A 16517-nucleotide genomic window follows, 5' to 3' on the forward strand; every position below is an offset into this window, starting at 1 on the left:
TTAAATTGTTACATTGGCTTCCTGTATTTCAGAGAATTGATTTGCTAACCTAAATCCCTACATGGTTTAGGGCCAAAATACTTAAGTTCCTTTTAGGTCGGGTTGGAGTCCCGATGTGGGTATACCAGAGAGACTGTTGATCTGATCTTAAATACATTGCACTTTCTAAAATGCATTTTTAACTTTGCCTTTATTTTCTATCGATTTTACAAATTTATTATTTTACTTATCTATTATTTCCTTTTTATTGCATGACAATGTTTATATGTGAAGCACTTTGAGTCTGCCTCGTGTATGAAAAGTGCTACATAAATAAAATTGCCTTGCCTTGCCTTTTGGTGGCGATGGCTGCGAACTCAATCCTCTGCAAAAGTAATAGGATTGAGAGAAAGAGCTTTTATTCAGAGGCAAAAAAATCCAGATACGTTATTTCAATGCATAAATATTCCTTGCTTATAATTCAATGGCTTTTTGTTTTCAAAATCCGATGGCACAGATTCATCCCTTCATGATCAATCAACGGCTTGTAACAGCTAATCACACTCACACCTGGTGGTATTTTATGACGCCTTTAACCCATTCCCCGTATAGAGATACCTGGGATAAGGGACTCACTGATGTAGGGCTGTGCTATTAAACACATTTTATAAAGTAGTAGTATTCTGAACATTTTGTGTATTTTTTTAACATTTCCAAGTTCTCAGTTTCAAAGAGGTTTTTTTGAGAAAAATGCTGAAAAAATGCATCATGTTTTTCAAACTCAAGTTTGAAAAAATAGTTTGATAATTTGTTTGAATAATCTTGATTTCAATATTGACCAAATTAATGGTTATTATGATTAATTCCACAGCGGAGCAGCCCTACGGTGACGCGCCCGCCGCAGCCCTCGCTGATGGAGGGCGGGTCCTCCAGGGTGGAGCGGGTGCTGTTGAGCACGTGCAGGAAGATCTCCCCGCCGTGGCTGCTCAGCATGTGGCTGATGACCTTCGACCCCGACTTCCGGGGCTGCTCCAGCAGCACCGATCGGCCTGATCAATACAGGTGAGTCAAATTAAATCAATTAATATCGAGTTTCAATAAGGTTTATAAATCGTTAGCTTCGTAGCATAATTGCCCGAGTCATATTTTGGCCGAATGATGATATCTAATCTAACTCTACTGTCCTGAGGCTGCTGATTCACTGTGCCTCATTGGCTGTATCCTAAGCCAATCAGGGTGCTTTTTAAATTCCATAATCACTGCCTAAGTCATCTATTTAACTTGGGCATTTTTGACGCTAAATACAAGATAAACCTTGGTATATGTCTTAGGCAATAATGCTATGAGTCTAACGAAAGGTTTAAACATGTTTTATTTAAATGTATACCCTTTCTCAAAAACCCAAAAACTTAATTTTTTCACTACGTCTCACTTAACTTATAAAACCAAAGCAAACCCTTCTGATCAGTGAGTCTGATATGTGGTCAGACTGTTACCAGGTGCCTGCGTACCATTGAGGAGGAAGTTGGTCAGGCAGGACGAAGGACGGCTGTTGACGTCCGTGGGGGAGATGCGGTAAGCGCCCGTACAGTAGTGCAGCTCTGCAGGAGGGGAGACATATCCCTGTAGTTTACATCACAACTAACCCAGGAAACCGTGAGTCTTTCACCATCAGAAAACTCACTAATACACTGTAATTGACACAAACTTATCAGAATAGATCCTAATACTAAGGAAGAAAGAATATATTATGGTTGGTGGAATAGAAAATTATATAAAATGTGTGATTAGCAGATGTGAGTGTGATTAACCGTGACAAGCCGTTTGATAATCGTTGTTTTATCACAAGTGGGCGTTTCCACCTACATGTATGATGGATGGATCTGCAACATTTTCTACAATCCAATGGGGTGTCTGGTAGACTGATCTATCCATCGTACATCTAGGTGGACTTCCACTAAAACACAAGAAAAGGCAGAACTCCAAACGGCTTGTAATGGGTGTTATTGGGACTCATCATTATACGTTTGGTTTTAAAAGAAAAAAGATTCTACCAACCGCCCTTGAAGAACTCCTGGTGTGCGTCTCTGTGGCATTCTTCTAATCTAACACACATTTGAGCCTTACAGGTCTTGGCTTGAATAAAGTTACAGTTCCCAAGCGGAACCGCCGTTTTGCGAGAGCGGTGTTATAAATGCATGAAGGATAAGGTACATGTACGTGTTTTTGTAAGTCATTTTCTTCTGGGAATAGATGTCCCACACCATTTTGTGCTGGCCCACCCCATGGTCTCTGCCTACGCTACTGACCACTTCAGTGTCAGACTTGTAGCCAACCCAGTATCACAATTCTTTTTGTTACTTTCATGAATTGATAGTAACAATTCATCTATTGAAGAAAATACCGCTTCAGAAAATACTTTACAAATTTATTATTTTCTGAAATTTTGTCTGACTGATTTAATTTGGTCTGAATGAAATGATTGGACGAGCTTAGTATAGGCCTGCAACATCCAAAGATGCCCCATTTTTATCTAGTCTGAGCATTCGTTTTATGTTTTGCTGTTGGGATTCAAAGAATATAGCCAAAAGATTCCTCTAAAATAAATTGCGGTAACCAGGATCGGATTAAAATACTAAACTATTTTGAACTGAGTCCTCAAAATAAATTAAAAATCAATATCATTGTCCCTTTGAACAATGTCTGTTTAAAGGGACCAAGTCCAAACTAAATCCAAGTACTAAAATATCAGCAAAACATATTAATCAAGAATTTCTTTCATAGAAGGTAAAATTCACTACAGCGAGCACAACAGAATGGACACTGCATTTACAGATTCAATGCAATTTACAAATGAATATATGTGTGCGAATACATATATGCATATGTACCTTAAAAAGTTTCAATCAGTAACGCAAAACTAAGTGCAGACATACAAGCCGATTCAGACAAGTCTACTGTTTTCTCTGAACACCGTAGACGTAGAACCACTAGATTATTAATACAAAAGTGTTTTGTTGTGATCACACGACATTGTGACAAAGTCAAGATGCATTTAAACAGAAAATGATTCAATAATTAGCCGAGGGGACAAAGGCAAGTGCAGCCCTAGATAGAGAACTAGTGTGGTTTGCAGCATCTGAAAACCAGCCAATGACTGTCATGACTCTTTACCGCCTAACCTCAGCCTCCAACACCGAGAGCAACTGTGGAAACATTGTAATATGTAATATCGGATTAAAAGACTAACTATTTTTTATTGAGTCCCAAAAGTAAATTAAAAATCAATATCATTGTCCCTTTGAACAATGTCTGTTCAAAGGGACCAATTCCAAACTAAATCCAATTAATAAAATATCAGCAAAACATTAATCAAGAGTTTCTTTAATAAAAGGTCAAATTCACGACAGCAAACACGGTTGAATGGACACTACATTTACTGATTCAATACAATTTACAAATTACTGTATGTTTGTGAATGCATGTATGCATTTGTACCTTCAAAAGTGATCATTTAGCAACGAAAAACTATGTGCAGACCTACAAGCCGATTCAGACATCAGGACACAAGTCTACTGTTCTCTCTGAACACCGTAGAACCAACAAATAACAGTGTTTTGTTGTGATGTGATCACACTACATGGTACCAAAGTGAAGATACATTTAAACAGAAAAATAATCAAATAATTAGCTGAGGGGACAAAGATAAAGGCAGTAAATGCAGCCCTAGATAGAGAACTAGTGTGATTTGCAGCAACTGAAAACCAGCCAATGGCTGTCATGACTCTTTACCGCCTAACCTCAGCCTCCAACACCAAGATCCACTGTGGAAACATTTAAAAAAAATAATGTAACAAGAGCAGCATCTATGTACAGCTCCTGCAGTGACCAGTGAAGTCTTCATGTCATCTCCTTTTAAGGAGATAACACCGGCTTGCAGCCAATCAAAGCTCTTTTCGTATGGCAGAACTTAACAAGTATGAAACAAAACATCGATCAAAGATTTAAGAAATATTCAAAGAAAAGAATCAGTTAGACAAAGAAATGTTCCATACATCAATTAATTAAATGATTTTCACAAAGCCCATAGTTTCTGGCTTTACAGCTCTCATCTGACCATTTAAATTTGGGCTTCTCTCTAACCCTTAAGCAGTTCTTATCCATGTCACCATCAGGTTTCCCTCCAGTCCAGGAGGGGTTATCCGCTGACAGGACGGTCCCATCAACCCATCTCCACATCCCTTCACTGGCCTCATCTGTCGCTCCGAGCCAGAAGTACTCGCTGTACCTGCTAATGAAGTCCATCTCCTCTTTACTGTCCACGACCACCAGATCTGCTCTGTGGGAAACACAGAACTTCCTGCTCTTATTCCAGGGTCTCCGCTCATTGGAAAGCTGGTAACATTTACAACCAAACTTATCCCAACCAACTGGACAGTCCTGTGGGCAAAGCAGTGCGTCTCTCTGCTCAGTCACATTCTTAAGCCTTTGGAGAAGTTGCTCCACGTCTCTGTCCATGCTTACAGTCTTCGTCTTGTGTTGCACTGCAAACCAAAGCAGTCCAGCCAGCAGGGCAACAGACAGCAGGACCAGAAGCACCACCACAGCCCTGATCGGCCACCGAGGAGGGCTCACAGGGTCCGGCTGCTGACTTCTTACTGTTCCCAGAGTATTGGAGGACTCCTCTGTCCCCACGTAGTCCTGGTGTTGATCTCTGAGGCTCTCAATGGTAGCGTAGATCTCCACTCTCCTCTCCATCTCCTTGTGTGTACCTGGCCTTGGTCATCATGTTGGGCCTGGCGTAAATCACCTCAGCCATATTCTGGTCCAAACTGTCAGAGTTTACCTTATCGTCCTACCCCTATGCATGCCTGGTCTTTCTGTGCGTTTTGAATGCCAGCATATCAAAGTCTTCACACCTCCTTTGATCAAACAGGAAGTACTTTAACCAGAATCTACAGGGGCTTGCAGAGGCACTGTGTACGGTAAGACACATCCTGTTTTTTAAGGAAGTGGTACGTTTTTGTGCATCACTTATGGTAATAAACGTAAGGTTGATTGTCCGAAAAGACCAAAATACAGATCAACATTTTTCAAATACACATTTGAGCCATATGCCTTGGCTAATATAAAGTTACAGTTCCCCAGCAGAGCTGACTGCCCATTTGTGAGGGAGGTGTTATGAATGCACGAGTGATAGGGTACAGGTTTTTGTAAGTTGTCTTCTTCTGGGAAAAATGGCCCACACCATTTTTTACTAGCCCACCACATGTTCTCTGCGTATGCTACTGACCACTTTGGTGTCAGCCTTGTAGCAAACCTGGTATCACGCTTTTTATTTTGTTACTCCCAGTATCATGAATTGATACTAACATTTTATCCATTGAATGTCCCCTCAATAGAAGAATCCCCGTGAGTTAAAGGTAGTTACCAGGCTACCTAGCAGGTAGGTAGACGGACAAGTAAGCCATCCAATCATTTCATTTGGAATGAAATGAAACCGGAATGAACTGATTGGACAAGCTTAGTATAGGCCTGGAACATCCAAAGATACCCCATTTTTGTTAATGTTTCTGAGCATTCGATTCATGTATTGCTGTTGGGATGTAAAGAATATAGCCAAAAGACTATTCTAAAATAAATTGCCTACCCCAGCTTTAATCCACATCGCTTCAATTAGTTCTCAACCGACGACAAAACGCATCATCTTGTGACAACTTTATTGCTTTACACAACGTGTGATCGGCATATCTACAAAACAAAGAACTTTGAATAGAAAAACAAAAGAATATATAAAAAAACTGAGAAGATGCGAGGTCGGAGCTCAATGTCTGTTTGTATCCAAGTGCCCGTGTAGGAAAACCAAGTCGGGAGGAAAACGGTCCCGAAGTCCCCCCGAGTCCTCTGCCTCCTTGGAGGGCGTGGCCAATGGTTACCACGGTAACCAGGGTGGTGGCTGCTGCTGCTGTGAGGGTGTGCTGAGATCATCTGGAGGCCTTTCCGTTTTCATGGACATCCATTCTGAGGCCAGGGGATAAAAGGTAACAAATTAAAAATAAACTTAACCCATGCTTTTTTTGAATGATCCATCACTAGCAAAGGGTGTGTGTACCACATACTACATCGATGACCCTTGACCTGCCATAAGCAGCTGCAGAATGACCATGTCTGTTTGTTTGAACAGAAACACGTGTGTCTATACCATAAGTCAAACTCAACCCTCTGCAAAAGTAATAAAGTATTTACAGATGACACAAGTAACAAGAAATGATTTGTACGGTCATTTGGCGGATGCTTTAATGCACAGTCTTAACAATAATGTAACTGCACGTATAGCTAAATATATATACAATCAATCAATAAATAAATTGATTTAAGGTGCACCGGTTCTAAGCACGGGCGGCACCAGAGGGAATTGAACCCTGGCACTGGTTGAGGGACCTAGGATCGTATTGAAAGGGTTAACTTAACATGTGACCTTCACCCACCCGTTGTCGTCTTTAAGGTGCTGGTAGAGTTCAGCCTTGTTATTCACGGAGCTCGTCCTGCCCGCAAACTCCTGGTGCTTCCTGGAATTGGCCACCGTGATCCGATTGGTCCACAGCGCCAGGAGAGAGACCGGGCCTGGAAGACGGACAGAGAGAGAGGAGCTGAGTACTGCGTTTTCATTGGCTGATGCCGTTATACATTGATTATTCGGTTATTGGCCTGGGCCCGAGTTTTCAGATTATGGTTCAGGCCAGAAAGTGTAAAATTAAATTAAATTATCCTGATAAAAAATAAGTACAAATGAAACAAATTGCAATAATATTTTAGCTTCACCTTTTTTTTTTATTCAACTCAAACAAGCTCCTTGGATAAAGACCTGCCAACTCCTAAATGCTAGGAGTTGGCAAAATGCTATGCCTACAAACACACTGGCAAGTGCTGTAGTGTATCTTTCACATCAGGCTTACCTTTGGCCTTCTCCGAGGGCTGGACCTCCTCTATGGCCAGGCGCGGCTTCTTGTTCAGTGGCTCCGGGGAGTCGGGAGAGTCCTTGATCACCTCAGACTCCTGCTCCTCTTTCTCCAGCGCCCCCTTCAGCCTGGGGGATGTAACAAGACAAGAATGACTACATGTAGGAGGGAGGGACGAAACTCTCAAAACTTTAACTGATGGGTTAAAAATTAACAACACACAAAGAGTTTCCCCTTAAGAGTTCTTTAACCCCTTAAGAATTCTTAAAACTTAAGGGGACATGCTATTGATAGAAAAGTTACAAATCTTCAACCTTTTTGGGATAATATATCATAGATTTTCCGCATTTAGGATACACTTTAATCAAAGACTGACTAACAAGTGAATTCAGATACAGATGGAGCAGTTGGGGGGGGGGGGGGGGGGGCTTAGGACGACCTAAGGGTTAGGCTATGGTCAATGGACCCCAGTACCTGATCGCCTGGAAGTCAGCCCCAGTCAGCCGTGACACACTCCCGCCCACTAATAAATAAAAGACCTCTCTGATAATAATAATACATTTAATTTAGAGGCGCCTTTCAAGACACCCAAGGTCACCTTACAGAGCATATAGTCATCATAAATCGTTTAAAAAAAAAACAAGACATTGTGAAAAAATAAAAAAATAAAACAGTCCCCCTCTGAGCCCGGCCAGCTCAGCACTGGGTCGGTCGGACTGTGTGTACCCCCCCTGTTCATCCTCCGCCCCTACCTCTCCGAGTCCTGCCAGGCCCGGTCCTCCGGCTCCTTGGTGCCGTTCTTGTCGGGCCGCTCCTCGCGGTCCTCCCGCTTGCGGCCCCTCTTCTTCCGCTCCTCCTCCTCGGGGGGCTTGCTGCGGCACGCCACGATGCAGTCCAGCACGCGCTGGTGGCGCTCCGAGCCCGCCGCGTGCGTCTTCACCAGCGTCTCCAGCTCGTTCCACATGATGCGGTACTGCTCGTCCCTGGGGGGGGGGGGGGGGGGGGGGGGCGGGAACCAGAGGTCTCGTGGTTAGTACCGACGCGCGTGTCTCCATGACAACGAGCGACACCGTACGAACAATCGATTTGACTTGATTTGATTGGTCGAAATCCCCGTAGGAAAACGCTTTTCAAGCATTCCATAGCATAACCATATAGGTGATACGCCTCGTAGCGACACAGGTTCGATTCCCAACTGTGGTCCTGACCTACGCTAAACATTTAATTCCCTTTCTTTTTCAACCCTCTCAACTCTCTAGTCCCTGCCATGTCCATCACGGCACTAAAACGGGGAGTCCATTCTCCATTACTGGTTTTAAACGCTGGTGCCGTAGCACTAACATCGGCCCTCACCTCTTGGGGCCCTTGAGGATAACAGTAGCCACTCTGGGATGTTTCTGGATTTAAACATTGGCGCTGTAGCACTAACAACGAGCCTCACCTCTTGGGGCCCTTGCCCCGGGAGCCCACGGTGGAGATGGGCAGGGGGTCGTTCTTCCTCTCCATGTCCACCAGGTTGTAGACGGTCTTCTGACACGTCAGGACGTCCTCCTCGCTCAGCGCCTCCTTCACGATCAGGTTGGCCAGGGGGACCACCTGGGCGAGAGACATGGCCACGGAGGAGGAGACGGAGAGAGAGAGGGAGGGAGAGTAAGAGAGTGAGAGATGGAGAAAGGGAGAGAGAGGGTATGAAAGAGTGAGACAGTGAATGAGTGCAAGAGATATTGCCGAAGAGAATTGATTGGAGTTTCAATTCTTTTTTTAATTTGTTTGTCATTACAGGCTCTTGCAACCCGTTCTTTGTGGACCATCAACTGACAGCTGCCAAGTCCCTCAAAGGTAACTTTGTTTTTATTGATCGGAAGTTAAACACTGTAAATGCCTCATCCATTAGATAGCAGATATGAAAGATGTCTGACCAATATTGATGATGTATGGACAGTTGGCCAATAACTATATGTGTGCAACTCTGGATGTTGATATATTGACAGTATTTATGAAGTTAATGATTATGTTGGTATGTATGTATGTATGGTCTGTGGGCAGTGAATAATGAAGATGGGAGCCGATCGTTGATATGAATTATTAAGTGTGTGTGTGTGTGTGTGTGTGTGTGTGTGTGTGTGTGTGTGTGTGTGTGTGTGTGTGTGTGTGTGTGTGTGTGTGTGTGTGTGTGTGTGTGTGTGTGTGTGTGGTGTCCCCGTACCGCCTGCATGTTGAAGATGGTGGTCTGGGAGATGATCATGGGCCAGTAGCGGGTGTAGCGCTCCAGCTGGGCCTTGGCCCGGTCGGCGGGGAACCGCCCCCCGGGGTTGGGCGCCGTCTCTGCGACCGGAGTCAGCCGGTTCTCCCTCATGAACTCCCCAAAGTCCTGAGGAATCATCCCTTCATGATCAACCAACTGCTTGTGACGGCTAATCACACTCACACCTGGTGGTCTAATGTGTCACCTTTAACCTATTCTTTGTATACAACAGAGGTAGCCGGGATAAGACAGTCTGGACTATGTGTCGATTCTTTGGTGAGAGAGCGAGGGACTCACTGATGTAGGGCTGTGCGATTGACCAAATTTTATAAAGTATATTTAATTTATTCATTGAATGTCTTATAGAAATTGCACAGAAATTGAACAGCTGGATACGATATTTGTAAGTTATTTTCGATCTGAACATTTTCTATTTTCAAATAGTTTTTTGGAGAGAAATACAGAAAAAATGCAACATGTTATCAAACTCAAATAGTTTGATTATTCGTTTGAATAATCGTGATTTCAATATTGACCAAAATAATAGTGATTATGATTAATTCCACAGTGGAGCAGCCCTACGGTGATGCGGTAGTCGGTGACGCGCCCGCCGCAGCCCTCGCTGATGGAGGGCGGGTCCTCCAGGGTGGAGCGGGTGCTGTTGAGCACGTGCAGGAAGATCTCCCCGCCGTGGCTGCTCAGCATGTGGCTGATGACCTTCGACCCCGACTTCCGGGGCTGCTCCAGCAGCACCGATCGGCCTGATCAACACAGGTGGGTCAAATGAAATCAGTTAATATCGAGTTATCTATTTGACTCGGGCATTTTTGACGCTAAATACAAGATGAACCTTAAAATATGACTTAGGCAATTATGCTATGAGGCTAACGAAAGGTAAAACACGATTTAGCCAAGCGTATAGCCTGTCGCAAAAAAAAAAAAAAAGCTCTTGTCCTTTTTACTAAATCTCCCTTATCTAATCAACCCTTCTAATCAGTGAGTGGATTGTGTGGTCGGACTGTTACCAGGTGCCTGCGTACCGTTGAGGAGGAAGTTGGTCAGGCAGGACGAAGGACGGCTGTTGACGTCCGTAGGGGAGATGCGGTAAGCGCCCGTACAGTAGTGCAGCTCTGCAGGAGGGGAGACATATCCCTGTGGTTTACATCACAACTAACCCAGGAAACCGTGAGTCTTTCACCATCAGAAAACTCACTAATGCACTGTAATTTACACTAACTAATCAGAATACATCCTAATTCCAAGGGGGAAAAAATATATTATGGTTGGAATAGAATATAACATAACATTCACAATATGGTGATGTATCTATATATAAATTTTTAATACTGTCATTAGAACGCATCGCATCCCGGCCGCGACACACTATCTTTTAATGAGCATGCACATAACGACCACACCCTGATCACAGCACAGTGTTAAGCTAACCCTCCCTCCTCATGCCTGCTGGCTTGAGGGACCGAAACCCCCCCCTGCGCCGTCCCCGGTTAAGGGTGTCGTCGCTCAGCCTACCGACGCTGTTGGTCCGCGGCGTGCACCACTTCAGCGTGACCGTCTCCTTCAGGCCGCTGTCTCTGCTGGTGCTGCCCGCCATGTGCAGGTCGCCTGCAGGGGGCGACACAGCAACAGTCAGGCGTTGATGTTATGGCGGCCAGCATCAATGGTATCTAAGCATTTATTCTGTGAAGTAGCATCAGTTATTTCAAGGGATTATGTTATGCCACCAGGTTTGGGTGTGATTAGGACACACCCACTTGTGATGTCACTAAAACACAGAAAAGGGCAGATTTCAAACAACTTGTAATGGCTGACCACCCTCACACCTGGTGGCTTAATATCAGCCGTTTAACTTAGTATTGTTGCATAGAATTGTGACTACAAATTAACACTCTCACACTGTAACCAACAGTGTAAGAGCTATGTGGCTCTTTGGTCGGCTAAAGAAGCTAGGTAGTTCTTCGGACCAGGGTTAGGGTTAGGGATCAGTGTCATTGGGACCCCTCGTCATACGTTTACGCTTTTGGTTTTAATTAGCTTCTCAACCCACCGCTCTTGAAGAACTCCAGGTGCGCGTCTCGGTGGTGCAGGAGCTCCACGTCGTAGTTGGCAGACGTGTTGGCGTGCTGCTCTTCCTACGCGAGTACGGACAACGTTGAGCAGTGGTACACAGTTCGGTGTGGCCGTGTACACGCACGCACGTACGTACAGACACACATGCACAGAGATGGGTGAACACTGCTGATTTCATGGTTCAGGATGGGGAGGGTACTGGTGAGAGGCCGAAGGTTCAGTTTGCTAATCTTTTAATATGTTTAATTACGTCCATCAGCCTTTTCATGTTGGTTGGGACTTCCTTCAGATAATACATAGGCTGATGTCAATTACCATTTATGGACAAATCTAAAACGTACAGAACACCTTCCTTTTAACAAACATCTGTTGTGGTGAATGGAATACTATCAACAGTTGGATACAGCGAAGTGGAGGTCTAGATGGCCACAGTTTAAAAACAACACTACTTGTGTTCATGTAGTGATAGCACAAACGGGCACACGGAGACACGACAAAGGAGATGCAGTAGAGGTGGGGGGGTTCACATAGATGGGACCACTATGTCTGGATCGCTATGGGCTAGACTGCAGATTTGCTAGAGACGGACACCAAACTCTTGGGAAAGTCAAGGAGAGGCATACTGGTCACAGAAGACTTGACATTAAACTAAAAATGTCCCGCAGGACAGAGACAGTCCACGGTTTGTACGCATGTCCATAGCGTACAAGTGACTGAATAGGCGGTTTTGTATCTTTTTTGGGGGTTTGTACGTTTAAGCTTTATACTTCGATTAACTAGTGCAAGGGCTTTTATTAATTTCCTTCATCCACTGAGACCAAAATTGCCTCTCCTTTACTATGACCTAAATACATCAAATCGTATACAACACAATCGTCCAATCGGAAGGGTGGGAGGAGGGGGAAAAAAAAGCTGAAATTGAAATTGTTAGCCTTGCACTACCAGAAGTAAAAGCAGCTATGAGGAGTCAGCACTCTATGATAAAAGCTCTGAACAATGGCAAAATAGACTGTTGCGCTCAATGCAATAACTGTTATTAAGAATTGTTGCTATTTTTTAATCTTCAAAAAATATTCTAGCCTGTGAGAGCCGGAATTCAGTCAAATTAAGATCTGGCAAATAACTTTTTTCTATTCTGTCGTCAACAGGAAATGAAAACACGTATTTCTTAATTTAATTGATGGGCCACCATGAAGGTATTTTGCGAAGAGCTCACAGGATCGATCTTCTGAATCCATTTTAATTAATCTAAAGTGCTTTTCCTAAAAAACTAAACATAAACTCCTCATTGAGGCTTTAAGAGGTGTGTGTGGGCTAGCTAAAAAAAACGCCAAACTCCCCTCAGGTTTTTCATGCGTGTGTGAGCGAATACTAACCTGTTCGCAAACATTTAATGTGGGCTAGCAAAACAGAAAATACAGCATGAAACCAGCAGCAGGTTCAAAGGTCAAGATCAACATGCAGATGAGATATTTCCAAACCATGCAGATGAGGAACAAAATAAAAAGAATCAGCCATGAAGGATGGGTAGAAGCACACTCAAACAGACAAAGATAAAGTAAAGTGAGTATAGGTAGCCGTTTCTTTTGTCTTTTAAATCAGTTCATTTTCGTTTCTTACATTTATCTTTTTGCACATTCATAAAAATGACTTATTTTATAACTATCCATTCTTATGACTGTCCTGTACTTCTGTGACACCCACATTTCCCATCGGGGGATCAATAAAACAGATCATCCAGAACCCCCTTGTACGAGTCTAGTGTTGTAGGGAGTGGAGGTGCAGCTGTACAGGCTGAGGGCCACAGAGCCGCTGCCTTACCTTCATGGGGATGTTGGTGATGGTGGTGGAGGCCAGGTCGAAGTGCTGCTGCACCAGGATGTTGAGCTTGGTGGCCAGGTGTCGGCCCGCCCGCACGCTGTGCACCTCACTGGTGAGTAAGGGGGAGATCTGGCCGGGCCAGGCGGCCCCCGGGTGTCAAAACACATTTCCTCAACCCCCGTCCACTCTTTGAAAGTGGGCGAGTGCTTATCGCACCACGTTCGTCGTTGGCGTGTGGCTGTTAAGCGCTGGTTATGATTCCACGTCGACACAACAAAAGGAGCCCGCAGACGCTTCGACGCAGTCGTGAATCTGGGTTGGTTCTGCGTCGGGTTTTAGTGAGCGGACCAATCACAGCCCTTACTGCTGTGTCGCCTCGACGCAAGTTTACAATTTTTGGGAGGCCCTTGCGATTACCGATTACGGAAGGACGTAATCGGTCCGTAAACCCCCTTGCGTTGTGTCGACGTGGAACCATTATCAGCCCTTTAGTCATGAGGCGGTATGTTCGTACACACAGGACTTTTTTATTCGTTTTAATTATTTTGCTAGTCCAAAATGCCTGCGGCAGGTGTATGCATATCATAACCCCAATTCCCCTGAAAAATCTGTTCCTTAGAATCCAGTTATCAAAAGCAATAATTCTATAAGTCAACACTGTGAAATGCTTAATTGATTGGCAATATTTAACGACTTTTTCCTGGTGCATCTGATGCAATGTATCATCATTTGTCTTTATACATGGTACTTGTGGGGAAGGTTTTTACATTATGTACAAATGTTTCAGTGAGCACACCTCTTTCTTTGGTCGGTCGGACACCAGTGCGTCCTCTCCCATGGGGAAGATGTGCACCAACACCAGCTCACACTGCTGGATGGCCATCAGCCTGGAGGAGAACACGGTCACTTCCCTCCAGCCAATCAGGTAGACGCAGACTCACACATAGTGCCCAAAGGGAGGTTTTTAGCAAAGGGGCCTTTTCAGAGGCCGTCATCCGTGCGAGCCTGACCCGCTCTTGCTCGGTACGTACCTGTCCGAGCCCGCGGCCAACTTGTTTTGATCCATGAGCGTCTCCTGGATGCAGTCTTCTAACATGCGCACGTGTGTGTCACTGCGAAGACACACCGAAATATATTGGGACTCATAACAGGTTATTATTATGGCTGTTGGTGACAAACCACAATTATACAGGCATTCAGGTTACTTAATTCATCCAAGGAGAAAATGTAGGTTATAATTGCTTTAGAAATGATATATTAAAAGATATCATAAAAATATAAGAACACAAATGTAGATTAGGGCATACATAGCAAAAAATATGTTGGTGTACATGCACAATTCATTGATGCATATTTGTGTCATGCACAGATTATGAATGAACAATTAATAAAGGAAACGCAGTGATGTTGCCCGTTGGGTTTGAACAGAGTGTACGTCCCTGCCCTCCCTTGTGGATTCGGGGCGGAGCTCCAGTGGGTGGCCACCCACCTCTTGGCGTTGGTGAGGCAGATGATGCGGCCGCGGTTGGCCACGCGCTCGGCCGTGTCCATGAGCACCGTGCGCTGCTCGTGCTGCAGCTCCGTCAGCTTGCACAGCGACTCCACCGCCGCCACCAGGCCGTGCAGGACGCTGCAGCACTCGGGGTCCTCGCGGGGGTTGGGCGGCCCCACCGCCGCCAGCGCCGACATGAGCTACGACCACAGACGGGAGGAAGTGAGAAGAGAAACAGGAAGTAGGAGGGGCCCAGCCTTCCCCGCAATCACCACTTCACCTAAACCCTTTTTGTCACGAGATGATGATGTAGAGAGCGCTACGGTTAGGGCGGCTTGGGCCGTTGCGTTGAGGTTTTCGTCCACTTGGTCCGTGACGAGTTGTTTTTGCGTATCGAAGGGTGCCTTGAATTACCTCGTGGGTGCTCTGGTCTTCCTGTCTCCAGGTGTTCAGGATGTGGAACTCGGAGTCACTCACAATGTAATTAATCTGTGAAGAAAAAAAGACAAGTGCACTCTTTCTGTTATTAGACAACAAAGCCAACTGATCCTATGTAACAAATGGCCTCCAGGGTTTATGTAACATAAACATATGAGACGAGTAACACAAGACCTAAAGACGAGGCACACAGAGACGAGGCACACAGAGACAAGACACACACACACACACACACACACACACACACACACACACACACACACACACACACACACACACACACACACACACACACACACACACACACACACACACACACACACACACACACACGACTGACGAATGGACACTGACCAGCTTGTTTAGGGGGTACACGTCGTAGAGGATCCGGCAGTACTCCATTGAACACTCGACCGCGCAGGTCCACAGCGACTTGGACACGGGGGCCAGGGGTATGACTCCCTGGGCACGGCTCTTGGTCAGCACGTCACACTCCACCTGCTGCCGGCTGGACTCGGCCATGTAAGGGCAGTGGTCCACCACGAAGGCCGTCTTGTGGGCCACAGAGAACATCTTCATGGTGGAAGGGTCTGGGTTTGGGGTTGGGTAGACTAGAGTACATAGAAGGAGGAAGAGTGGCATTAAGGTACATGGACGAAACATAAGCACACACTTTTCTGTTGTGCTTGACTGGTACCTTCGCCTTCAACCATCACACTCCCTTATCTAACTCTTAGTATGCATTTTGATTGAGAAAATCAATGCATGCAAAAATGTGTCATGCAGATAAGATGTACTTTGTTTATCAAAGATGAGAACTGAGGGTTAAGAATTTAAAATAAATAACAAAAAAAACAAAAAAACGGGATGAACCTTATGTTAAGGGTCAAATTATTCCTACATCACCACAGAGTAGTGTTTATAATAGATCAACATGAAGCATAAAGCCAGGTTTACCTTGTGATTGTGACAGACCGCGGGCCTCTCCCTCTGAAGACCAGCTAAACCCGGCCAGGGGTTACAGATAAACCTAACCAGCTAAACGGTGTGGCCCAACTACCTAATAGACGAGTGACCTAACTGGAAATAATACGTTTATAGCATTTTTATTAACTAGGATTACCCGAAGGCGAACATGTCGTGGATGTGTTACGACCACGTTAGCTGGTAGTGCCCAGCTCCGTCTGCTCTACCGTAATACCTATAAAAACACAATTCCTACCGTAATACCTATACAAGAACACCATCTACACGGGTCACATTTTGGTTGTATACGGCTGGTATCGTTTACACCCAATGCAACTTCGAAGGGATACAGTGGTCACGGAAAAATAAACTATTTAAAAGGAGCTAGGATGGTTTGTTATTAGCGGAACTGCTTAACGGTGCGGGGTTACGTTACTAGTGGTCCGACGGAGGCACTGAGCCAGGGGCGCCTCGCTGCTGAAGGTTCCGGCGCAGCTCAAAGAACCAAACCTCTGCCTAAGTTAATTTA

At 44.8% G+C, this 16517-nt stretch overlaps 2 protein-coding genes across 3 annotated transcripts; both read right to left on the bottom strand.

Moving 5' to 3' along the window:
- Positions 1–2777: 2777 nt before the first annotated feature.
- LOC130372498 (natural killer cells antigen CD94-like) lies at positions 2778–5032 on the bottom strand. Its single transcript, XM_056578543.1, has one exon. It carries the CDS (start codon positions 4735–4737, stop codon positions 4036–4038), a length of 702 nt encoding a protein of 233 aa, XP_056434518.1. The 5' UTR covers positions 4738–5032; the 3' UTR covers positions 2778–4035.
- A 259-nt stretch (positions 5033–5291) lies between these two features.
- ints13 (integrator complex subunit 13) lies at positions 5292–16454 on the bottom strand. Of its 2 annotated transcripts, none has more exons than XM_056578539.1 (17): positions 15980–16454; positions 15377–15633; positions 14999–15073; positions 14582–14784; positions 14124–14204; positions 13889–13979; positions 13093–13221; positions 11249–11333; positions 10714–10806; positions 10209–10313; positions 9766–9944; positions 9145–9309; positions 8380–8534; positions 7691–7921; positions 6936–7066; positions 6468–6603; positions 5292–6000 (listed from the first exon to the last, which is right to left on the bottom strand). In XM_056578539.1, the coding sequence occupies exons 2-17, from the start codon at positions 15599–15601 to the stop codon at positions 5964–5966; spliced, it is 2121 nt and encodes a 706-aa protein (XP_056434514.1). In that variant the 5' UTR covers positions 15602–15633; positions 15980–16454; the 3' UTR covers positions 5292–5963. The 2 variants fall into 2 exon arrangements, with proteins under 2 accessions (XP_056434514.1, XP_056434515.1); XM_056578540.1 differs by having other exon boundaries at positions 5293–6000; positions 10224–10313; positions 15980–16453.
- Positions 16455–16517: the final 63 nt, after the last annotated feature.

The sequence above is a fragment of the Gadus chalcogrammus genome, chromosome 19 (genome assembly GCF_026213295.1).
Source record: "Gadus chalcogrammus isolate NIFS_2021 chromosome 19, NIFS_Gcha_1.0, whole genome shotgun sequence".
NCBI classification, from domain to species: Eukaryota; Metazoa; Chordata; class Actinopteri; order Gadiformes; family Gadidae; genus Gadus; species Gadus chalcogrammus.